Here is a 26,297-nt window from a genome sequence, read left to right as displayed (position 1 = left end):
CGCCGCCATTACTCGTTAAAAAAATACAATAAAAATGACTAAAATCTTTCCCTTAGTTAGTAAACGCAATAACTTTTGCGCAAACCAATCTCAATACGTTTTTTGCATTTTTTTTTTTTTTACCAAACATATGTAGCAGAAAAAATTGGCCTAAAATGTTAAAAAATTTTGATTTTTACATTTTTTTGGGGGGAATTTCATATAAAAAAATGTGAAAAATATTGTTATTTTTGCAAAATTGTCGCTCTTTTTTTGTTTATAGCGCATGATCAAAAAATCACACAGGTGATCAAATACCATCAAAAGAAAGCTCTGTTTGTGGGAAAATAGGGAACTTAATTTCATTTGGGTACAGCGTCGCACGACCGCGCAATTGTCCGTTAAAGTCACGCAGTGCCGAATCGCAAAATAGGCCCTGGTCAGGAAGGGGGTAAAATCCTCCGGGGCTTAAGTGGTTAAAGGGCCGGTAGGCTGGGAGGTTAATATTGGGTTACATTATATAAGGCTATGTGCTTTTTGTTTCTTTTTTTTTCACAGTTATGGTGGTACTTGTGCAATGTATTACGGTATTTACAAATTGACCGTCACAGCTAAATAATTAAATTGCACTGTTTATAGTGGCTAACTTGTTGCTGGATGATTCACCCTACCAGATGAATCAAAACTAGTCATTTTGGGTTGATTTGTCCTTTATTATAAAGTTGTCATGAATACTCCAGTCTGAGTGCATGTTAATAGTTAGTAAAAGAAGGATCTTTACTTACTTTTTCCATATATTGCTATTCTCCCAAAACTCATAAATGATATATCTGGACTCGCTGGAAAGTTTCTGAATGGACACGCTGCAGAAGACAATGCAATGCTGCAGATTAGAAGCTGGTTATGTTTTACAGAATAGAGATGTTACTCCAAAAACAAAAAGTCATAACCCGTGCTGCTCATACACTTATAGATCCAATTACTAAATTCAATTTTTTTTTATATATTTTGAATAAATCCGGGAAGTTTTGTTGCCATTGTTTAAACTGCTTCTGTTTTTTGGTGGTGTTTGAAACAAAGATTTAGAGAAAGATTGGATGAGCAGAATTCTGTTTGTGTGGTATATGGAGGCTTTGTTCTGGAATAAAAGTCACTTTGCACTTTTCTATGCATGATCACTTTCATTTCATAAGTGAAGTGATCAGAATGTGATACATTTAATTAGTGTTTTAATTCATCAGATGTCTGAAACAGTCAAATTGGATGGTTGAGCACATGAAAAACCGATCTCTTTATGGCCAGCATTATGCAGAAATTTTTGCCACTAATTAGTCTATCCAAAACTGATATTGAACGTTCAGGTTGATCTTAGTAAATGTAATCACTGCCAGGCTTGTCATCTCTTGGTGCCAGCCTTTGTCAAGTTTTCATACACTCCCTTGTATTTTTCTTTATCCTTTATTGTACATTATGGAAAACACATAAGGGGGATTGATATTGCAAGGCAGGGGGTGTAGTTGAGCGAACTTTTAAGATGGTGGCCTGTTTAGTTGTATGTTTTTTTTTTTTTTTGTTAAGTAGAACAAAAGGCAAAACTTGTTTGTCATTTTGGATAACAATGGACACATTAATCAGTTTTTCATTTGATTTGTCACGTGTGCCTAGTGCATACAATTCGGGCGAGAAACACATTATAGTGGTTGTAAACCTCAGTCATGAAATCTGAGCAAAGCACATATGTTTTTAGTGTTTACTTATGTAGCACTGCCCCCTAGGGGACTGCTGGATATAACGCTTTATGGATTCCCCTGGGTTACCCTTAGCGACTGTTAGCAGAAAATTAGTACTTTAAGTCCTTGGCTCAGTCAATGATCAGTCCAGGGGATGTTTTTGTATTTTTAGTGAGAACTTGGATAGGAGAAGCGACGAGTGGGATACTCCAACTGACAACTATTCACAATAATGAGGACAACTGGCTTCGGAGTGCGGCAAGGCCGCTGCTTCACCCTGGCACTAAGGTGAAGGTATTTTATGTGTTCCTGCTTGAAATTCTATTCAGGGCTTTAAACCTGACACCCCCTTTCACTCTACCTCTGTGTGCTGACACCCGTCCACTGACTCTCAACTCTAGAGTGGTCCCCTTCCCGGGCAGACCCCTGAGCAAGTTCCTCTGTACTCACGGACACTGTTTTTCCAGATTTACTTCAGCCCCAACTCCTTCAGTCAGCATCTCCAGGACCTCTGGGTTCAGCCACACTGTCTGGTTCACCAGGCCGACTGCCTGTGACCACCTTCCATAACTACAGAAGGAGAGACAGCCGTCACCCTCCTTCAGGGACCTGGCTTCCTGCCCAAAGATCTCTTGCCTCATGTGCTCTTGGCTTTTATACCCCATCCCATGATGCACCACTTCCTGTGCCAAACCCATGGGACGGTATCTAAGCCTGTGTGTCATTGGCTGGGTTTCCTCCACTGTCTAACGTACCTCTCCAATGGATACAGTGGGGACACTCCCTCAGCACACATGAATCACACATGGAACACATGAGCAGGCCTAACTTATGATCAGGCTCCCCTGATAAGCAGAAGGAGCAACTAGGCTTTACCTACCTAGCACCTATCTAGGAGGGTGCTACACTTATCTCTCTCCAGAGCTCTAAGTGTAATTTATCTCTGGTGTTTAGTTCCTCTGATATCAGCATTATTCAATTCTAAGAAGTTTTTCCGACATATGCTATAATATTTTTGTGTCGGGGAGGGAGCTCAGCATACAGTTTGTCTATTCATAACACAGTTTTCCTGCTGTATGAAGGGGGGGTGTTCCTTTCCTCCAATCAGCTCTCACACACTCTAACTGCAGCCTCTCCTCTGTACTCCTGACAGATGAAGAAGGATTTTACCATGATTATGTCCATTTGAAGGGGTGTAGGAAAGAAAGGGCTGCAGATAAAAAAAGTAAAATATATGTAGAAGGATTTGTTTAATCTCTGTAAATCATCTGATGCTGTTCACTTCAATGTATATGTGAGGGTTTAAATCTACTTTAACCATTTTCGATTTTTTAGGTCTGAAAAGCTAAAACCGATTTTCTATTTGTGCCATTAACTGGACAAAAAAAAAACAGTCCAAATGACAGATGACTGTCCAGAAAACAGTCCAAATGACACAATGTTTCAGCTAGTGTTTGGCCAGCATTAAGGAGGTTTAAAACCCATGTCCATTTTTTTTTTTGCCATCTGTGTCCCGTTGGGTAGATTTACCATAACTTCCTGTTCCTGTACCCAGGTCACCAGAACTGGTGTCCCAATTGGAAGATTTCCCCTCTATTGCAGTTCTGGTGATTTTCATTCACTTTCAATCTTGGTGATAATAGTAAACAGGACAAATAGAGAGGGTTAAAATCCCTAATAGGAACACAGACAACAATAAAAACCTGAGAACTGTTTTAACCCCTCTCCACTCTGTCCAACCATGTAAAATAAGTTTTGCCTTTAGCTATACCTAAAGGGAAGACATACAGTATTCTATGCTGGCTTATGCAATAAACAGTGCATGGAGTAAATGCAGTAATCTATAGCAACCAATCAGATCTCATTTTACTAAACTCAGAGCAGCACAAGATGGTTTCTAAGCAATATATCACACAGAACTGGCAGGTAGTGTATAAGTCAGTGCTCACTGACAGCTATAAGGTGGACCATAAGGGATCAATAACAGGGGGTGAACAAAAAAAAGATATACTCAAAAAGAACTAGGTAAGAATAGGTCCATACAGTTCATAGTAGTAAGGAATATCAAGGAGAAGTCCACAGGATGGTGGATCCACAGGTGGATAGGGATAGCCCACACAGTCGCCAGCAGCTCCTCAGCAGGAAATGGGAATTCCCTCAGTCACAAACAAAAATAGCAGAAAGAGGGCGCTTGAGTCAGTTTAATAGTAAAAACAAGTAACACATTTATTCAGATACACCTACATAAAAGTATCTTGCAAGCTGCACACAGGGTCATGTTGATCACCAATCAAGCAGCCAGCCATCACGAGAGATAGGAAGACTGCTGTGGGGATAAGTTCAGACCCAACGTATGGAGATATATAACTGGCGGCGTTTCCAGCTCTTACACCCGCTTTCACAGAGCTAGCAAGAGATCAAATCAGGATGGGGCGGGCTGCAATGCGTTTCTGAGGCGCCGCCTTCTTTTTCAGGCAAACCCACCCCCCTCTGGAGGGGATATTTTTTACTGTCTGGACGGAATAAAAACAGCCAATCAGCACAGAGACCGGGCATGGCTAGTCGCCTGAGCAACAGGGTAATACTGGCTGGCTTTTATAGCTGCGATCCAATATCCAACATGTATAATTGTCATAGCACGGCACAAGTGTACCTATAGCACAGCAGGCAACAAGCTAAAAAGTATATAAAATATGTAAGGAAAATGGGCATGATTTCAGAAAATCGTTAAAAATTTAAAAATATAGTCTTATCTGAGTGAATGGCTGCATAGTAACACATCTATGATAGTATTTTATAATAAATGGTATAAAATCAATTAATAACTATAGAAAAGGTGACATCAAACAGAACAACCTATTATGATCACTACATGAATAATTACACTAAAAAATACAAATTATAAATTCATCAAGTTACACACCAGGTAATAATTACTAGCAGCATATTTAAAGGGTGATGAATATATGCACAGACTAAATTTATATATAAGAACAAAAAAGTAAAAAAAAAAAAATGGAGGGGATGGGGCATCAAATGATAGGAGGAGGGAGGTCGGCAAAGGATAGGAGAGGGGGGCATTCAAAAAGGGTAGGAGCATAGGGCCAGAGGAAAAAGAAAAAAAATGAAAAATAACGAGGGCAGGTGGGAAAGGAGAAATACTGTTATCTGCAAATTTTATCATTCTAGGTATTATAGAATTGTGTTGACTTATATCTCCTTATTCAAATCCCCCAGACAGCAGAGAATTCAAGGTAAAAATCCAGTAGGTTTCCCTACAGCATAGCCTCTGGAATCTTTCTATGAATATGGACTCCGAGCATTAGGGCATTTTTTAGCACATGAACCTAACCTACATCACCTGCAGGCCCAGTTCATCTTGGATTGTACGCAATTCAGCTTGGAGCACAACTACTTTAAGCATCTTGGGGGTTACTATCCCCAGGTTCATGGCACTGCCATGGGTGCTTCCTTTGCACCTTGTTATGCCAATCTCACTATGGGTTCGTGGGTGGAGTCATGCATCTGGAGACGTAATCCCTTTGTGTCAAAGATTGTCTTCTAAGGAAGATATATCGATGATGTGATGGTCATATGGGATGGTCAAATAGATTGAAAATGCGCTGCCAAACTGCAGCATATTTGGGCGCAAAAGTAGTTAGAAAAGGGCCACATCCCAAATAATGTAGAAGAAAATTTTGGGAGAAATATGGACTTTATAGGCACTGGTATCTTAAAAAATATATATATTTTATTGATTGACAATTTAAAACAGAAGGTTTCCAAACGGAAACAAACACAAGAACAAAAAACAAAATCATATAAATATTGCCTCAGTAGGCATATGTAACATGAACAATGGCAGTCATGGTGGTGGTACAGAGCAAAGTTACATATCACAGTAGATAACAGGGTGTATACTTCACATCTTGTAGGTCTTATAGATGATGACTAGTTGTTCTATCATCCCTGAGTTCCACTTGTGCGACAATAGACATGTAGACGTTTCATGTAGCCAGATTGCCCTACATGTTTTGCTTGAACAAAAAGCTTCCTCTGGAGCTACTGGTACATATATTTCTGTGTAATGAGATAATTACATTTTATTCAAGATAGAAATGCAACAATCCATATGGGATGGTCCTCCATCTTCCATTTACCCTTTTGTCCAGTACTATAACAACAACAATATGGGCATCTCGTTCACATTTTGATTTATTCTATTTGATATGCTTTTTAGCTTGTTGCCCACTGTGCTATAGGTACACTTGTGCCGTGACATGCGAATTTTACACATTGGAGATTAGATTGCAGCTATAAAAGCCGGCCAATTTTACCCTGTATATATTGTATGACTAGCCACGCCCAGTCTCTGTGGTGATTGGATGTTTTTTATTCTGTCCAGACAGTATACATTTTCTCCTCCAGAGGGGGGCGGGTTTGCCTGAAGAAGGAGGCAGCGCCTCAGAAACGCATTGCGGCCTGCCCCATCCTGATTTGGTCTCTTGCTAGCTCTGTGAGAGTGGGTGTGAGAGTTGGAGACGCCACCAGTTATATACCTTCATATGGTGGCTCCGAGCTTATCTCCACAGCAGTCTTCTTATCCCTCGAGGTGGCTGGCTGCTTGATTGGTGATCCACATCCACAGTGTGTGCAGTTTGCAAGATACTTTTATGTAGGTGTATCTGAATAAATGTGTTATTTGTTTTTTCTATTACACTGACCCGGGCGCCCTCTTTCTGCTGTTTTTGTTTTTACAAGATGGTTTCTGGCTGATTGATACTTGTACCACACGTTGCTGGGAACACACCTGACTGTACTCTTGTTCCTATTGATTCATTAATATTCCCAAAAGGCACACAAGTCTGTTGCCCATATTGACATTGTGCATAGGAGCAATGGAATTCCAAAAAGTGTTTATGACATTCTTTATGAGTTTCACTGATTATTTCTTGTCCATTGAAGGACACAAGAACACCTTAGTATTTTGCTAGTATACTGGGAGGATGAGTATCTTTTCTTAAGCTCAGCTGAGATAAATCTAAGCAATTGGTTTGATTTATTTTTTTTAATTCTTCTTCTGTTGACTTCAATTAAGATTTCTCATTACATCGCTTCTATCCAAATTGGCTGCTCCGTCCCTACAATAACTGGCGATGGAGCCATCACAGGCTGTGGACAATTTTAAGAAGGTTTCTTTTTATTGTGGTTTTGGCCTATGGTCTTTCAACTGAAAGGGAGCTCTGGTTGGAAGTTAGGTTCAGCACACTATGCTGCTATACGTTAATGGGACAGCATAGTGTGCTCTTTGGTAAAAGTGATCTAAGCCTTTTATTATTTTTTTTTAATGCAGGCAGTGTAAGTACCTGAATTCGACTTGTTTTAAGCTTCATGTACAGCAGTTTAGACTATTAAAGGGAAATACTTAACAAACAGCCAAACAATTCAGGGTTCAGAAAACTTTAGGATTAGATGCTAGGAGGCGGTTAAGTGTTAAAGGAGTTGTAAAGTCAGGAAAGTTTTTTTTATCTTAATGCATTCTATGCATTAAGATAAAAAGCCTTCTGTGTGTAGCAGCCTCCCCAGCACCCCCTAATACTCACCTGAGTCCATCTCTATCCAGCGATGTCCACAAGTCCCTTGGTCATCCGGAATTCTTCCTCCTGATTGGCTGAGACACAGCAGTGGCGCCATTGGCTCCTGCTGCTGTCAATCAAAGTCAGTTAGCCAATCAGAAGAGCGAGGGGTCTGGGCCGAAAGGCAGCTCTGTGTCTGAATGGACATACGGAGCTGCAGCTCAGCTCAGCTCAGGTGCCCCCATAGCAAGCTGCTGGCTGTGGGTGCACTTGAGAAGAGGAGGACCTGGGCTGCCCTGTGCAAAACCAACTGCACAGAGGAGGTAAGTATAACATCTTTGGTATTTAAAAAAAACACGAGAATTTGCAATCACTTTAAAAAAAAAATATTTGGAGAGATGAGATTAAGGTTATCCGCTTGCCAACAACTTAGAAGTACGATGGCAAAGCAGCCTCTCTGGGCGTGATCACGTATCTGATGCATGATCCAGCACTTCCGAGTAGGGATACGCTAATGCACGCCCACCACCCCGGATGTACTGTATTATTTACAGCACAAGCCAGTTAGCTGGTGCTGGCCAATAATTGATCACCAGCATCCACTGATCGGCTCCCTCATTCTGGGAAGGGAGCTCTCTGTTGTAAGCATGGAACAACGAGTGAAAAATAGATGGACTATAGTGGCACAACATAATCTTACAAAACAATAGCTTCTTAAAAATAGTACTTTATTATAAATACATTAAAATCTCACATAAACAACTACAAATTAATTTATAAAAACAATACTTCCTCAAATACTAAGCCCAGTACCAAGATGGACCATAAAACCTGGATATAGAGCAGGCACGTCCAACCTGCGGCCCAGAACCTCAGGCAATGCGGCCCACTGTCCCCTGACAATTTGTTTTTTTTTTGCTGGGGAGGAAGGAAGTCGAGTCGGGGGCATGGCCACAGAGGCAGCCTTTGAGGGGATCATCCACTAGTTGTGTTAAATTAGTGCTGGGGGGGGGGGGGTGGTCACGGTAGCACGGGAAGGGTGCAGCAGTGTTTTATTACTTATATACCTTAACTATAGTATATATTTTATATGCGGCCCAAGACAATTTCTCTATACTCAATGTGGCCCAGAGAAGCCAAAAGGTTGGACACCCATGATATAGAGTATCCCACTCCAAAAGGAGATTATACGGTAATGGTCTAAGGCCATAAACTTAGAAACATAGAAAAAGTAGGGGTGGCGAGTATCCAGGTGGTGGGTCCAAGTGGTTGTTAGTTAATCTAGCTCAATATATTTTGCGCTAAATCGCGCTTCTTCAGGAGCATATCATCGCAGAGCTGAGCATTAATTCTCTAGAAATAGAAGGGGAGATTCATTTTATTGACTTTGTATATATATATATATATATATATATATATATATATATATACAAAGTCAATAAAATGAATATATACACACACGACTATTTAAATTTAAATCTTGAACTACACATACATATATCTATGAATGTCTATAATGGCTTAAAAGTGAGTCATGATTTAAGTACAACATTGTTGATTGTAATAGGTAATAAATTCTTTGTACTCGAAAGAGGCTAGGGGAACAAACCTCTCCTCGATATAGCATGGGATAGAAAATATATATTAATATAGCTATTAAAGGTATAAATTGATTTGCATAAAATTGCCAATAATTATAATCCATTAGGTATATTCCTATCTTTTAGTGGATATTGCGGTAATTAGGTGCATCCAAAGAATGTGCACGCCACTCAACCCAATCCCACCATGACGTGGACATCACAGAGCCAGTCCCCTGCATCCGCAAGTTCCCCGCCGGCACAAACACCATACAACTGTGGTCCTCTCTGCTCACAAACTCCCCCCTGGTTTTAATGCTCCCCAGCCGAGGCGCTCCCGCCTGCAGGCGTGTGATGTACCTCGGCCTGACTAGATCCCCGCCTTCCCAAAATCACTGTAAAGATGATGTGCGTATGCGCAATGGGCGCTGTGTGAAACGAGAGGCAAAGGATGGTCCCTCACATTCTGTGTGAGGTGAGCGCCTCCCACTGTAAGAGAGTGCCGCCACTAAACACATGGAGGCAGGAGAGAGTCAAGTCCTCGTGGGTGTGTAACAGCACTACCAGCCGCACCCCCACTCCAGGGCTAAATCTCTGCACAATCAAGATACCCAAAGCCTCCAATGTTATACAGCCTATTCAAAAAGGAAAATATTTATGTATATATAAGTACAAACATCTTAAAGAGGTTGTAAACTCGTTCAGAAATTTTTTTTTTTTTTTACAACCTGCAAGAGAAAGACATAATGAGCTAGTATGCATCGCATACTAGGTCATTATGAAATACTTACCTTAGAACGAGCCCCCGCCGTGCCGCTCTCTTACCTGTATGATGGGCGACATGTTCAGTCGCCCGTCTTCCGGGATCGCGGCATCCGGCCATCTGATTGGCCGGAGCCGCGGTGACGTCACTCCCGCGCACGCGCGCGGGAGCCGACGGTCACGGCACGGGGCTCTGAAGGAACGGCACGATCAGCCGTTCCTTCAGAGCGCATGCGCCAGTGACGTCACTGGCTGCATTAAAGGTAAATATCTCCTAAACCGTACATGTTTAGGAGATATTTACAGTACCTATAGGTAAGCTTTATCATAGGCTTACCTATAGGTACAACTTCCTGAGGAGGGTTTACTTCCTCTTTAATAATATATGAAAAGAAAAAGTTTTTCCTAACTGGGACAGTGAATGTTGTACTAAAATCATGACACCCCTTTAAGCCATTATAGGTAAGAGATATCATACCCTAGGCCTGTTAATATCTTTAATACAGAGAGATAATTTCAAATGTTTCAATTTATAGTACTGGACATCATATGATTAATTGACCATTGCTTGTTTGAGCAAGCTCGACTGCCAAGTTAGATCTAGTACCTCTGTATATTAACATTAGTTATGTCTCTCCATAGATGCGCCCCCATCTCCACAATTGTTAGGGCAAACTTATCTGCATGCCATCTATGGTCCCTGACGCCTCCTTTGATTATTTTATTGTTCTTATTATATGATTTTGTAAGTAAATACTGATTCATAGACATATGTATGTGAAGTTCAAGCTTTAAATTTAAATAGTCGTGTGTATATATACAAAGTCAATAATATGAATCTCCCCTTCTATTTGTAGAGAAGCAATGCTCAGCTCCACAATGATATGCTCCTGAACAAGCGCGATTTAGCGCAAAATATATTAAGCTAGATTAACTAACAACCACTTGGACCCACCACCTGGATACTGGCCACCCCTACTTTTTCTACGTTTATGGCCTTAGACCATTACAGTATAATCTCCTTTTGGAGTGGGATACTCTATATCCAGGTTTTATGGTCCATCTTGGTACTGGGCTTAGTATTTATTGAGGGAGTATGGTGTTTTAGAAATGAATTCGTTATTGTTTATGTGAGATTTTAATGTGTTTATTTATATAATAAAGTACTATTTTTAAGAAACTATTGTTTTGTAAGATTATGTTGTGCCACTAAAGTCCATCTATTTTTCACTCGTTGTTCCATGTAATTTAGAACAAGACACAGTTTATCCCAGCAGTGTCCACAATGCCACTCTTTGATGACACCCAATTTATTCTATTATCTGTTTTGTAAGCAACACAGAGCTCTGAATACGGACAGGCGATCTTGCTGTTTTTTTATTCCCTGTGAAGCAGGAACAAAAACAGCAAGATCGCTAATAAAAGCCCCACATAACACACACATTACACACTGTTAGGCACACATTTAAGCCCTTGATAGACCCTCGATGTTAACCACTTCCCAGCCAGTGTCATTAGCACAGCGACAGTATATAGTATTAGCACTGATCACTGTATTAGTGTCACAATTGATGTCAGTGTCAGTTAGTTAATGTAGCCCCCAGCCAGCATCAGCTTTTTTTTTTTTATACTTATTTTTAGGGTCGTAAGGCCAGCCCTGAGAAATGCATTTCTGTCTGTTATTTTTGTAGAAATTCCCATTGGGTTCTAATAAACAGATAGATGGAAAAAATATACAATTTATAGAGATATTTATTCTCCTGCCTTAAAAGAGCATAAGCTATTAAATGGGCTATACATGATTTATCTCCTGCATCCTATTTTGCAGTAGTCTGTGCCTGAATAGTGTAGGTTGGGTGCTACCATGTGGAATGCAAAGGGGTGCATACATTCCAACTTTTTAAAGAGTTGTTATTTGGACAGACACTTTGAGGGGGGCTCTAGTAGCACTTATGGATGGCCAACACGTAAAACGTATAAGGTATAACTTGGCCATATTATTGTACCTGTTTCATCATTTAAAATCTGTAACTTAATTACAGGCTTACTTCTCCCTTATTGGTACAGTTCAGTTGTGGTAGTGCTTTTAAGAGTTGGGACGGCCTCACAATTTTTTTTTTATGGGTATCCCATCACATAAAGCTATTATCCCGTTATGTAGCTCAAAGGAAAATTGGGGACACTTAAATGATTCCCAAATTAAATTGTTTTCCTACCAATGACCTGAAAGAAACAGACAAAAACAGATGAAGAACATACTTTGTGTTTGGTATTTGTAGACAGGATCTTGTGTATTTAAATGTAAGACCTCAACCTTACAAGGGACGGCTGCTAACTAAGGGTGTATACAGTCCTGGCTGTGATATAAAGAATTATATAACAAGAGACAAGGGCTTGGGTTATACCACATACTTACTGTAGACAGCCTGATTGAGCTGAAACAGAATCTACGTAGTGTTTCAAAGAAAGGCGAAATTCTTCTAGCTCCTCTATTAGCACAGTCAACTGGCGCTGAACAATCATTATGTGCTGCAGAATTCAAAGAGATTGACATAATTTGACAATCAGACAAAGAAAGACCCATTAATCATGCATAGTTTGTTAGAACAGACTCAAATGGAAGATAAAAGGATCCCAAGATAATTTACATGCCTCTCGCTGACATATATATATATCTGGCACCGGAAATTCTTTGGGGCTTGAAGAATCAGCAACATTCTCAGTGATTTTAAATTAACTCTGTAATACAGCCGACACACGGAGCCTAATTTATCCTGTAATATAGTCAATTTTTTTTTCTTTTATCATTTTTTCTAAAGGCCTTGTACACATGGCTGGGCTCTACAAATCAGAGTGTGCTGGTTCAGGTCACATTTCTCTGGGCTTTAAAACTATCCACAAGGGGAAGCTTTGTGAATGAATTGGCAGAACTGCATTGATTAGCAAGAAAAAGCATGGGATAGGGCACAAGGAGGTAGCATGTTTTATTTTATTCAAATTTAACCTAAACTCACAAACTGTGCCCAAAAAAGAGTTATAGGTCAAAAGACTTGTAACTAGTTTGGCCTGCTGTCTCCCAGCAGTTGATCTTTCACTGTTACTGACTTACCATGCACTGTGTCTCTATGTGTAGGTTGCCATCTTGTTAGAGGCATGCCTTCCAGCAGAGTATTGGCATCTCCAAATCTCACTTCAAATCTCCTGAGACTAGCGGACAAAAGCAGCAGAGCCTTAGCTTCACACTGCAAATACTCTGCTATGAGGAGGCAGGCACAGGTGTTCCTAGGTGCCCTTCAGTGCTGGATTACCAAATAGGCATAGTAGGATGCTGGCATGAAAAAGAAGCAGGAAACCCCCCTTTAAAACATGTAGCCACGCCCACCATCAGCACTTCCGGCTTTGTCACTTCTAGTTTCTGGTGCGCTTCACCAATCTCATCGCGCTGCTTTCTGGTCCCTCAGCAAGGCTGCCTGGTCTCCTAAGACACCATACCACCTGTTCTCAGCAGCAGTGTTAACCCCTTGCTTCTGAAAACTGCAGCAGCAGACTGACCCAAGACAAAACCTTCATAAGACTACATACATGTGATCTTTACACTATCCAATTACTAAAGGAGTCTCTCCTGCCAGTGTTCCTACTCCACCAATTTACTGATGTATTTCTGGAAGTGACCCCTTCTGACTGATGACAAGCAATTTGCATGTATCCTTATGTGAGTCGCTAATGTATTTTTAATACATTTTGTAACATCTATTAAACTTCGCCCATGCACTCTACTGTGTTTGCAGAGTAGACACCAGCCTATGGGCCCCACACCATTAGGGGTCCTTTGACAGGAACATTGCAATGAAGCTTTTGAATTGTTTACAAATGATAGGAAAAAGGAATAAACTCAAGGAAATGAAAACTTTACATGAAAGACTCTATAGAGAAAATACTGTATTAATGTAATGTACCCAATAACAACCTAAAATATATAAACCATTGACATCAGGTTCACATTATGGTTTATCTCCTAAAAGCTCATCTTTTTTCAGCTGTCAGTTGTAAAAAAATTTTGGTGCAAAGTTCGTGTAATCTACAGTAGTAATGGTCATCTCCATCTAGTGGCCAACGTACACTCTACTTAGTTCATTGATATCCCACTAGAGCACTCATCCAAGAAACCTCCAGAAACCTGGGACGGGGGCCCCAAGGTTTCAACTGCCGAGGGGCCCCCCACAGAGTTTAATCTGGCACTGACCCTCACATACTAGACAGTGAACTGCTATTTTCAGGAGGAATTCTAAACGTAAGGTACATTTTTTTTAGGATACTTCTTAAAAACAATAGACATTTTTAAATGTTCCCAATATCATAGCAAAACTTCACTTTCTTAGTTCAGTTAAAAATTTATTGGTGGCTGGTGAGTACATTCTGTTGCCTCTTGCTATCATCTATTATCTGCGTTGATAATTCCAATCGATAAATCCGTTTACAGCATTCCACGTCTAAGAATTCGAAATAACAAATGTTTCTTTTTGTGTTTTTGCCACTTTAATGTTCGCCACTTTGACATAGAAACTTTAAATACAACTTCTGTGTTCTTCTTTCCCCCTGCATTTAGCGTCAGGCATAATTCTGCACCAGGCAGCACAGGGAGGTTGTGCCTTATGTCATCAGGATAATACACTTTACTCCCCAGTGTTAAAGCTTCTCTAAGCATCCCAAATTCTGCAGTCACTGGTAGCCAGCGGAGATATGGCTTGGAGAACAGAGACAGAGTCTGTAAGATCACAGAGACACCACTGCAATAAAACCAAATAAATAATAAATCCAAAGAGCTGGGAGATGTTGTAAAAACAAGATTGGCCTTTCAATTATTTATATTCGTTTTTTTGTAACAGCTGCTGGCAACTCACTCTAGTATTATAGGTTCCAGGGTTTATATGTGAACTGAATACAGATATCTATATCAGCATTTATCTCTTTGAGGATATCTTCATGAAATTCCCTTAGAGACAAATAAGATAGTAAATGTCAGATAGAATGAGTAGCTTGCCCTGTATAGCTGCTTATTTAGTATTTTATGTGCCTCGCACCTCTATTTTATAGTAGAACTATAGTGCTTGATGGGAATGAACACATAAAAAATATTTAAACCGTTCTATTATCTTCATATATTTTATGTCTAATACAAGTTAATTTTAACATGCTGAGAGAAGACTTGTTAATTAAAGGCTAGCCACACTCATAATAGATTACATTTTTTTGGATGTATTGTGGCGGAATTAGTGTTTACTGACAAATTTTAACAGATTCCTTTTTTTTTTTTCAAATGAACCTTTATAAAGATTAAATCAATTAATCTAACGTACGCAAGCACCGTAACAAGTTTGATCTTAGTTTCCCAGTACTGCCTGCCAAACCTCCATTAGAGCTCCCAAAAAACCTAAACAATGTTAGGATTTGCATAGGCTAACCATTTAGGCACTTAGAATGGCATGAAAAAGGTAAGAATGAGTGTTCAAAAGAGCCTCATACTCAAGAGTACCAAAAATTACCAGTAAGGGGTAGGTACTGGTGGACATCTCATGGTAACTACTGGAAAAAGTTGATTTAGTTTGCTTTTAGCAGAGTACATATTTACCTTAAAGTGATTCTAAAGCTTCTTTTTTTATCTTAGTGCATTCTATGCATTAATGTACAAACCTTCCTTGTTACAGAATCCTACAGCCCCCCTTATTTGTACCTCAGTCCATTCTTGATCCATCGCCTCCTCCGTTCTCTCCCTCTTCATGGGGCAGATTGAAAGCACCAGGAGGCATTGGCTCCCATTGCTGTCAAACAATTCCTGTGACAAGGAAGCAGAAGGCGGGGCCGAGATGCATGTGTGACAATAGATGCAGACAGGGTGGCTCAGGAGTGAGCCAGCATGAGTGCCCACCTAGAAAACGGCTTTCTATGGGGGCACTCACTAAAATGGAGGAGCCAGAAGCCTCAGCGGGGGACCCCAGGAAAGGGGGATCACGGCTGCCCTGTGCAAAACCAATGTAGCAGGTAAGTATGACATGATTAATATTTTATTTTTAAAAGAATCAAACCTTTACAATCACTTTAAGTTCATTAAAGTACTAAGCGCAACTGCATTCTGATATCTGGGTGAAAAATATTTTGACATTTGAACAGTAATATATTTAAGGAACAAAACATCAAAGGTGAAGCAGAGAGAAGCAGCCGGAACACAAGTTCTGAAAAGGTCACAGATCTCCTGCTACTTTCTATTCTCCTGAGGGTTTATATCTTACATCTAATGGTCTTGGCTATTCATTCATACTGCACAAAGGCCACTGCAGGAAAATCAGACAATGTTTTCATTTAAACAATAATTCTTTCTGCAGGCACTTGATCACACACACAGTATGGTATTCTATTTGAAGGTTAGTATTTAGTTATGTTTATAGATAGATGCACATAATATATACTGTATATAATATATACTATATATAATATATATAGGGTATATATAACTTCCAAACAGAATTAGTACAGACTGGATAAAAAGGTAGCTGATAGTGTCAGCGAGGATATGGGGACATTTTGAACAGGGACACATACATAAATAAAAATGCTTTTCTTTAGTAGAATAGGGGAAGGCTAGATCCCCTGGAAAAGTTTATTTCTGGAAGTAGAAGAAAGTGTGGGGCACTGGATTTTCCAGAAATGGTGGCCACCTTGTTTAAGGTCTGGGTATGCAAGAAGGAAAGCTCCAAAAGATAACACATACCTGTAAAGTTCAGATTTTTTGTTTATATTATAAAAAAATTGAGTTTTGAGAGTTCAAAATGACTCCTTTTTTCTGGACTTGGTACTGTTGAACAAAGACTTTTTCTGGACAGGCATACTGTACCTGGTGGGATCCTAAGAGGTAAAGAGGGGGAGGGGTATGTCTCTATGTCAAGAACAATGTAAAGGTGATAGAGAGGAGTGACATTACGGATGGGATGAGCATGGATTTAGAATCTTTGTGGGTAGAACTCCATAGGGAAGGAGAAAAGGGAAAAGTAATTGTGGGGGTTTGCTATAGGCCACCTAAACAAGGGGAGGAGGTAGAGCTGGAATTTTTAGCACTACTGGGTAAAGTGGCAAAACTGGGATCAGTCATCATATTGGGGGACTTCAATTATCCCGACATTGACTGGGAACAGGGGACTACACACTCACAGAATGCCCGTCTATTCATGGAAACCTTACAGGATAATTACATGTCACAGTTGGTGGACTCTCCAACTAGAGAAAACGCAGTCCTGGATCTATTGATCACTAATGACCCAGACATAATCTCGGAGGTAGGAGTCCATGACTACCTGGGCTCTAGCGATCACAGGATGATCACATTTAGCGTAAATAACAATATAACAAGGCAAGTGGGGAACATAAGAACCCTAAACTTCAGAAGGGCAAACTTTCCAAAAATGTACTCATGGATGCAAAGGGTAAACTGGGACCAAACCTTGGGATCACTGACCACAGAGAAAAAATGGGAATGCTTTAGGAACACATTAAGCAAATGCATCTTGCAGTGCATTCCTATGGGAAATAAATTTAGAAGAGACAAAGCCAAACCTGGCTGGCTAAACAGTAGCGTTAAAAAACTTATTAGGGGAAAAAATTGGCCTTCAAGAAATATAAATCAGAGGGCACAGTATCGGCTTTCGAGCAATACAAGGAGGCAAATAAGAAAAGTAAACACGAAATCAAGATGGCTAAAATCAACTTTGAGAGACAAATAGCAGAGGATAGTAAAAAAAAAACCAAAGAAATTCTTTAAATATATCAACAGCAAAAAAGCTAGGGCAGAGCATATTGCACACATAATTAACCATGATGGGGGGATGGTTACAGAGGACACTGAAAAAGCAACAGTGCTGAATGCTTTTTTCTCGTCGGTCTTTACACAGGAAACGGAGGGGTACACTGACCATGACTGTATGGTTAGTAGTAATACACAGGACTTGCCACTATGGCTAACAGAGGGTGAAATCAGGGAAAGGCTGGATAAACTTAACACAAACAAATCACCAGGCCCAGATGGTGTACATCCGAGAGTACTCAAGGAACTCAGTATGGTTATATCTAGACCACTGTTCCCGATCTTTGCTGACAGTATTAGGACAGGAAATGTACCAGGGGATTGGAGGAAAGCTAACGTGATTCCGATATTCAAAAAGGGGCAGAGGCATGTCCCAGGAAATTATAGGCCTGTCAGTTTGACATCAATAGTATGTAAACTTCTGGAGGGGATGATAAGGGACTATATCGTAGAGTTTGCTAAGGACAACAACATCATCAGCAGTAACCAGCACGGGTTTACAAATGGGCGTTCTTGTCAAACCAATCTCCTAACATTCTACTAGGAGGTGAGCTGTGAGCTAGATAGGGGCAGACCTGTAGATGTGGTGTACTTGGATTTCGCTAAGGCGTTTGATACAGTTCCCCACAAGCGCTTAATTTATAAAATAAGGTCTGCAGGTATCGACAGCAGGGTTTGCTCTTGGATACGGAACTGGCTAAAAGGGCGTGTCCAAAGGGTGGTAATAAACAGCGCATACTCAGACTGGTCTGAGGTTGTAAGCGGAGTGCCCCAGGGCTCAGTCCTGGGACCAACCTTGTTCAATTTTTTCATAAACAGCATTGAGGTCGGGATCAGTAGTTCGTTATCAGTTTTTGCAGATGACACCAAATTGGCCAGGGCAATAACTGCACAGCATGAAGCAGATATCCTACAGAATGACCTGGACAAAATAACGGAGTGGGCAATGACATGGCAAATGAGGTTTAATGTGGAGAAGTGTAAGGTTTTGCACTTGGGGACTAAAAACATAAAAGCACAATACACGTTAGGAGGGGAACCCTTGGGGGAATCAAAAATGGAGAAAGGTCTTGGTTGATGATAGATTAGGCAATAGCATGCAATGTCAAGCGGCAGCTGCCAAAGCCAGCAGAATATTAGCATGCATAAAGAAAGGAATGTATTCCAGAGATAAGACTATAATCCTTCCACTTTATAAAACTCTGGTCCGACCACATCTGGAGTATTCTGTCCAGTTCTGGTCGCCAGTCCTCAGGAGGGATGTTTTGGAGCTGGAGAGAGTCCAGAGAAGGGTAACTAAACTGATTAGAGGATTGGAGGACCTTAATTATGAAGAGCGTCTGCAATAGCTCGATTTATTCTCCCTGGAGAAGAGACGCCTGAGGGGGGACATGATAGCAATTTATAAATATCTCAATGGGGATCTCAGCTTAGAAAAAAAGCTGTTCAGTCGAAGAGATTGCATGAGGACAAGAGTGTATACAATGCGATTAGAGGAGAAGCGTTTTAACCTCAGGCAACGTGGGGGCTTCTTTACTGCAATGCCCCATACACACGTGCAGATTATCTGCAGACTTTTGTCTGCAGACTTACCTTTTCTATGTAGTTCAAGGGCCTGCCGGATTGCATACAAATTGAAAGTGTTTAGGTTTGACCTCATATTATATGGTTTTGGTAAGTCTGCAGACAAAAGTCTGCAGATAATCTGCACGTGTGTATGGGGCATTAGATGAACATCTCAAGGATCAGGACATTCAGGGCTATGTGAGATGATTACAGCCACACACACCTACACAGGTTGAACTGGATGGACTGTTGTCTTTTTTCAACCTCAACTACTATGTAACTATGTAATTGGAATGATCACTCCAGATGCTAGTTAAGCATATTTTTTTTTCTTTCTGTTTCACTGTTGCAGATTTTTCCCCACTTCCTGTATGGTAAAACATTGTTAGCAGGACAGGAAATGAAGGAAAGGCTTTTTAATGGAGCCCCAGGAGTAAAAACCCAAATTCCCACTATGGAAAACTATAGGGGACACAGGGTGATATAATTCTGATAAATTGGGTTATACTGCTATCTTCTGGAGATTGGACACTGGCAAACAAAGCTGTAAGGCAACCCAGTATAACCCCACCCACTCTCACCATGCTACAGTTTTGCAGTAAATCAAAAGGAGGAGTGGATCATTGGAACAGAGGGGAGGGACCCTTAATGTACTCCAAAAAAAGTATTTTATAGTAAGTGAAAAAAATCCTGTTTTCTTTTTTGTATTTTAAAAAACACAGGATGAAGTAATTCTGGTACATTAGGATGTCCAAAAGCAGTCTGAGGGGTGGACAACACAGCATACAAAATCAACATGTAACAAGGTGAAATGCTTTCAAACAGGTGAAATGCTTCTACGGGGCCATATGACTGAAGAAGCCTTAAAATTCACCTAGTAAACAGTAATAAATGCGTGAACAGAAGACCAAGAAGCAGCCTTGCATATCTAAGAATCATATACTTGATGCTGAAAATCACATAAATAACTACCGTAATTGATTTAGTGGAGTGAGCGTGACATGGAAAGTTGGAACCGTTTCCTAAAGTCTATACGCTTGACCGATAAGCTACCAAATCCAGCTGGAGACAGTGGAACTAGAAGAAGGCTGTCCCCACCATCAGGAATGACAAAAAGAGAGACTGTCAGATTCTCTTAAAGAAGTTGTGGATGGGAGAACAATGTCCTAGGTAAGGTGAAAGGAAGAAACCGCCTAAGAAAAAAAACACTAATGGTTAAGTAACCAAGAGAAGACCTAGATTGTTCAAGTGATGAAGTTCAAGTTCACTCAAGCATCTGTGGACTATGAACAATGTTGGATGGTGAATTATAGAGTCTGTGCCAACTGCTTCCTTAATAGGAGATTTCTAGGTTTCATACTATGGGAATGCCCAAATAGAAAAGCAGTGCAAGTACATGGGCTAAAAGAACTAGCAGACCCTTCTCATTGTAGTATGCTGAAGCTGACCACTGAGTACTAGGTTAGGGGCTCCCCTGAAGAGACCCCTGGCAGGGGAGGAAAGATCATAAGGGCCACACATCCTCCCCCTAGACTTTAGGGTAGGCCCCGAAGACCTGTCCCTATGATCCAAGTGAGTGAATAAGCAGACATAAAAAAAGTGAAGTGGCCCACATGAAGAGAAAAATTATGCCCAATGTGCTATACAATGGCTAGACTTTTGTTGCCTGGTAACAAAACTCTCCCTGGTCTCAGTCAAAAGGCCTAGCCCATGAGGCAAGCTGTAGAAAAAAGGGGATGGTATTGTGGCCTAGTGCTTATTTTCACAGTAAGGTCCCAAATCCACAGTGATCCAAAAAAGCTGCAGGCTCTTCCTTCCCAGCCCTCAGCCTGACCAGGTAGCACCACCCAAATCAGAAGGCACTGGATCCCTTGGAATCTTCCACATCAGGTAAAAAATTCTGACCCCACTTCACCCAGTGGCTGCTTGATTTGGTCTCTTACCCACATGGAAAATCCCTAAGGACTCCCATCGTGCCAGTAGGGGATACTATACTGCCATCCATTCTAGCCAAAAGGCCAGAATGATGGTGGCGCACCCGTACTGGACACATAAGAAGAAATACTACATTTGATTGAGAAGCCCTTTGATACCACATTTTGTAGTCAAGCATCTGAAATGTCTCAAGACCAGGTGGACACAAAGGCCAGCAGACATTTTCCCACTCTGAGAAGTGAGGGTGCCCCCTCATTTAGAGGAGGACTTGTTTGTGGGTTTGGACCAAGACTTGGAGGCCTAACGGACGCAAATGGAAATCATCTTTTCCAAGTGCATTTGCAAAAAGCATTTTTTGCACTAATGCTCCAGAGACCAGGATTTGAGCCAAAGGGTCCTGTGTACCAAAAGAAAACCTCTTCTGGAAAAGTTCCAGTTGCTGGAGAGAAGAATATCCTATTGATATAGGCCCAGGATCTTGGAACATATCCATGGACCACAGTGGCGTAGCGTGGGGGGTGCAAGGGGGGCCAGCCGCACCGGGCGCAACATCTGGGTGGGGCGCATCCGCAGTGTCACTCTGTCTGTCAAGACTCTGACATACACAGTTCACACACTGTCTGCGGCTGACTCCATCTTTCGGCTGGGAGATGTCCAGCGCGGCCGCCCTATGGCTGAAAATGGCGGGTTGGGGCGGAGCTGGACTGTGCCTCACCTGTCCATTGGTGTATGGTGGCGTTGCAAGCCAAGCCCCGCCTATGCTGCCTCTCCTCACTGCTAAGTCAGTTTAGCAGGAGTGAGTCAGCAGCCTGGCGCTGTCACAGAGTGGGTTGTTTTTTTTTTTAATCACCTGATTAGAGCCAGAGGCTCGAATAGGCTTCAAAAAAAGGTTAACCCAGGGCGAAGAGCAGTGCACCCTGAGCCCACCCATTGTGTGACAATAGCGAATAAAAATTCGCTATTGTCACACTAATCCTCCTCCTGGCCAATCAGGAAGCGGGTCCGAGACCCGCTTCCTGATTGGCCGAAAGGCGAACGCATGCCATTGGCCGAGGAGGAGGCGGGAGGACTCGAGGAGACGCGGGGGACTGAGGAGAAGGCGCAGCTGCAGGTAAGTCTCTGCATTGAAAGGGGGCACGCTGGTCTGTCTGCATTGAAAGGGGGGCACGCTGGCCTGTCTGCATTGAAAGGGGGCACGCTGGTCTGTCTGCCTTGAAAGGGGGCACGCTGGTCTGTCTGCCTTGAAAGGGGGCACGCTGGTCTGTCTGCCTTGAAAGGGGGCACGCTGGTCTGTCTGCATTGAAAGGGGGCACGCTGGTCTCTCTGTATTGAAAGGGGGCATGATGGTCTCTCTGCATTGAAAGGGGGCACGATGGTCTCTCTGCATTGAAAGGGGGCACGATGGTCTCTCTGCATTGAAAGGGGGCACGATGGTCTCTCTGCATTGAAAGAGGGCACACTGGTCATTCAAACTTGTATTTAAATGCATTTTACTTTAATTACATCAGTATTTTCATAACAAACAATACATGTGCTTAGGGGGTAAGGGTTTCTTTAACTAATCTAGTGGAAGAGACTCGAGTGCTAAAATCCCATGGGTTAGGGGGCGCAAATTACTTGCCTTGCCCCGGGTGCTGACAACTCACGCTACGCCACTGATGGACCAGACACCCAAGGTCTGGCAGTGGAACATGACCATAAAGAAGGTTTGCAGAGTGAGGCATGCATAAGGCTTTGGATAGGGCCTCTAACCTTTTATCCACAGGGTCTATAAACATCAGAATTTCTTCTGTCAGAATAGTCAAAATCTTTTTATGACAGAAAAATCAAATCCGCCGCAGAGATAGCCCACTTCTTAAGGAACCCATACTTAATAGAATATTGCTGAGTGGTAAACACTTTATCTGGATAAGGCCAAACGCTATACAAAACAGGTTGAAGTATTGAGTGTACTTGAAAAGTTTTAACAGGTTTGGGGCTTCTGAGAGAACCTAGGCTGGTAATTTTTGATACAGCTGACTCAGATTGCTCCAGGCCCAAACATGTGAGGACTGCGTTAATAAGGACTACATGGTATCCTAATGGTTTGGAGTTATGTCAATGAACTAAGAATTCTCATACAAAAAGAATATGGTACCATTCTCCTCATCTTCAGCTGATTGTGCAGAAGTAGCCTCAGGTATACCAGAGATAAGCTCCGGAGGAGTGGGCATGATGGCAACTTTTTGCATTCTAAATTTACTAACATGGCAAAAAAAATTCCCATAAACACACATAGTTGCAGAGGATTCCTTCCTGAATAAGACAGAGGGAGACAAGCCTGAAATAGTTAAGATGACCCAGAGGAGTGAATTCAAGCAGAGGACAGCAATCTGTGCTATCAATGTCAGGTCCTTTAAGAGATACACTGCAAATATTCCTGGACCAGTTCATGGATCATATGGTAGCAAATCCTGCATGACCACTGCACTAGCACTTATGATCCACCATACCAAGTATTCAAGTGATAGATTTTGCTCAAGGGGTTTTCACAAAAGCACTGTGAAAAGAGGAAGGGTTAATGTCTTCTGTGACTTTGTCACTGGAGGCAGCAGACAGCCCAGGGAAGAACATGCAGTGTACAGCAGAGGAGATAGCAGAAGGCTTAGAAGATGCACAAGTGCATGAATGCACAGGGCCCAACACAGGAGAGGCCACGCAGACTATGAGGAAATTGCCCACACAGACTCAGAGAAGCAGGCATTAGGCACCATAATTAAAATTGGTGCAACACTCTGTTCTCACCACGAACCCATGAATGAAAGTGTCACAGCCAGGTCTCGTAGTAAGCACGCCATAGGCTCCGCTCCAAAGGCAAAGCCCTATACTTACCTCAGCAGTGGTCTGGGAGATGCCCTGAGACTCCACATTGCAAGAAAGCGCCAGACCGTTGTTCTTCTGGTGGACATACTCCCTAAGGGGTCTTCAGAGGCAGGATTCCACCAAATGAGTGCATAAAGCGCCTTGACCTGTAAACCCCTCTGTAGCAACTCACACATTACACAAAGTATCTAGTAGAGCACATCAGCAGCCCAGTACGTGAAGGGCACATTTCAGGCTGGCCAAGCTTTTTCCTCACAATGGAGTCTAGATATGGCCCCTGTGGTTATGTCAAGGATTGGCAGATCTAGAATGTTTAAATATGAGCCCCATCTAGCCCTGCAGCAACAGTAGAAATTTGCTAGAAGAAAAATGATCCTGACAAAAAGAATAGAATTCAAAGAAATGGTTTTCCTCTCTCAGAGTGAAGATATCCATTCTCCTAGCAAAAAACTGGAGCATGACGGGACTGGAGAGGGTTATATTGGGCTGTCTTACAGGTTTATTTTCCTGTGTCTAATCTTCTAAAGGCAACAGCAAAACCCAATGCACCAGAAATACTTCAACCTGTGTCCCCTAATGTACAATTAAGAGAAACGTTTTTGGCTTGACATACACATTAGGTGTGACACCAGCCAAGACAATCTTGTTAGGTTAGGATAGCATGGGGATGGGTATGAATCATTACACAAGTATAAAAATAAATTTCAGTACAGCTTTATCCCCAGAGGAGCGCCTAGGTGCAGCACTCTGCTGTTTTGAACAATATTTTTATCCAAAAAACTACCAAACAGTGAACACCCGCAATGCCTATCAGTCTAAACCAAAACAAAGATTAACTACTTGCCGCCCACCCACCGACAAATGACGGCAGAGAAGTGAGGCTCTTGTTCTGGGAGGACATCATATGACGCGCCCCAAAATGGCTGCTCTCGCGTGCCTTGGGGGGGGGCGCAGCACAGCGATCGCGGCCGCGCTGTGTTTCTAAGATGCGGCACGACCCCAATCTTGGTAAAGTGCCGCCTATCAGTGCTCATCAGTGTGGCATATTAGTGCCTCGTCATCAGTGCCACCTCATCAGTGCCCATAAATGCCCTGATTACAATAAATAAAAAACAGTGCTTATCAGTGACACCAATCAATGCCCATCAGTGACACCAATCAATGCTCATCAGTGACACCAATTAGTGCCAATTAGTGATGCCAGTCAGTGCCTGCGCATCTGTGCTGCCCATCAGTACCGCCCATCAGTGCCGCCTATCAGTGCGGCATATTAGTGCCTCCTCATCAGTGTCCATAAGTGCCACCTCATCAGTACAGCCTATCAATACCGCCTCATCAGCGCACATCAGTGAAGGAGAAAAATTACTTATTTACAAAATTTACTGACAGAAATTAAGAAAAACTTTTTTTTTTTCAAAATTCTCTGTCTTGTTTTTAGTAAAAATAAAAAAAACCCAGCAGTGATTAAATACCACCAAAAGAAAGCTCTATTTGTGTGAAAAAAAAAATTCATATGGGTATAGCATTGCATGACCACGCAATTGTCATTCAAAGTGTGACAGCGCTAAAAGTTGAAAATCGGCCTGGGCAGGAGGGGGGGGGGGGTGAAAGTGCCCTGTATTGAAGTGGTTAAACAAAACTTTTCTCCTTGTCCCTTCATTACTTTACTTCTTATTTGTCAGTTTCTCTTAATAGTACTTATCAATCACTTCCACACGTTACCTTGAAAACACAGTTAATAATTACAAGTAAGTCTACAAATTTGTTCCGATGTTAATATTATTTGTTAGTAGTATTTAGAAGGCACCTCTACAAAATGACATATTCATATAAACATAGTCAACAATACCAAATCTTTTGCTGGGTAGCTCCTGTCTCTGACCTCTGCCTGTCGTGTTACCCTGTTCTTCTTACAGGAAGCTTTCCAGCATTCTCCATAGTGGATTTTAGATGTGTTAACTGTTCTATCTCAATGCCAGGTTGTGAGGTCAACGCTCAATGCTCTAACACAGCACATATAACAAGAACTAAGGCCTAAGAACATTTTGCTCTGGTGCACGAGGCTCTGGCGTTTATATGTGGGTGGAAGCCGGTGAAAGTCTATAAGAGGTTGACAGTTGCTGTGGTTAGATGGGGCTGCATGGTGCACCGAGTAGTTCTTACATTTAAAGCAGTTCGTGCCAAGAGCCCAGAACGCAAACAGTCTTAGCGATTCCCCCTATGATATTTCCACCCTTTCTGTATGTTCCTAGCATTTTCTTCAACATCCTCTTAGTTCTTCCTATACATTGAAAGGTACAGTATATCGCTGTCTCTGAGTTGCAGGTTATACATCAATTAATCTTATATTACTTTCCAGTTGCTATTGAATGGAACATATTATTCAATTTATTACCTCTTTACTGTTGTTACATGCCCTGCATCTTTTGCAATAAACAAAATAAATCTTTTCAAG

At 41.6% G+C, this 26,297-nt stretch overlaps 1 protein-coding gene across 1 annotated transcript in view; it reads right to left on the bottom strand.

The window, feature by feature from the left end:
• NECAB1 (N-terminal EF-hand calcium binding protein 1) overlaps positions 1-26,297 on the bottom strand; it is a 356,712-nt gene that overhangs the window by 9,513 nt on the left and 320,902 nt on the right. Inside the window, exons 10-11 of the mRNA XM_082258437.1 lie at positions 12,044-12,156; positions 765-842 (exon numbers count right to left, since the gene is read on the bottom strand). Of these exons, the coding sequence (XP_082114563.1) occupies positions 765-842; positions 12,044-12,156 (191 nt within the window). The remainder of the gene's footprint in view (positions 1-764; positions 843-12,043; positions 12,157-26,297) is intronic.

Source organism: Pelophylax lessonae (genome assembly GCF_965119305.1).
Source record: "Pelophylax lessonae genome assembly, chromosome: 5".
NCBI lineage: Eukaryota > Metazoa > Chordata > Amphibia > Anura > Ranidae > Pelophylax > Pelophylax lessonae.
Note: the sequence above shows the minus strand (reverse complement) of the source record. Positions and strands in the feature narration are given on the sequence as shown.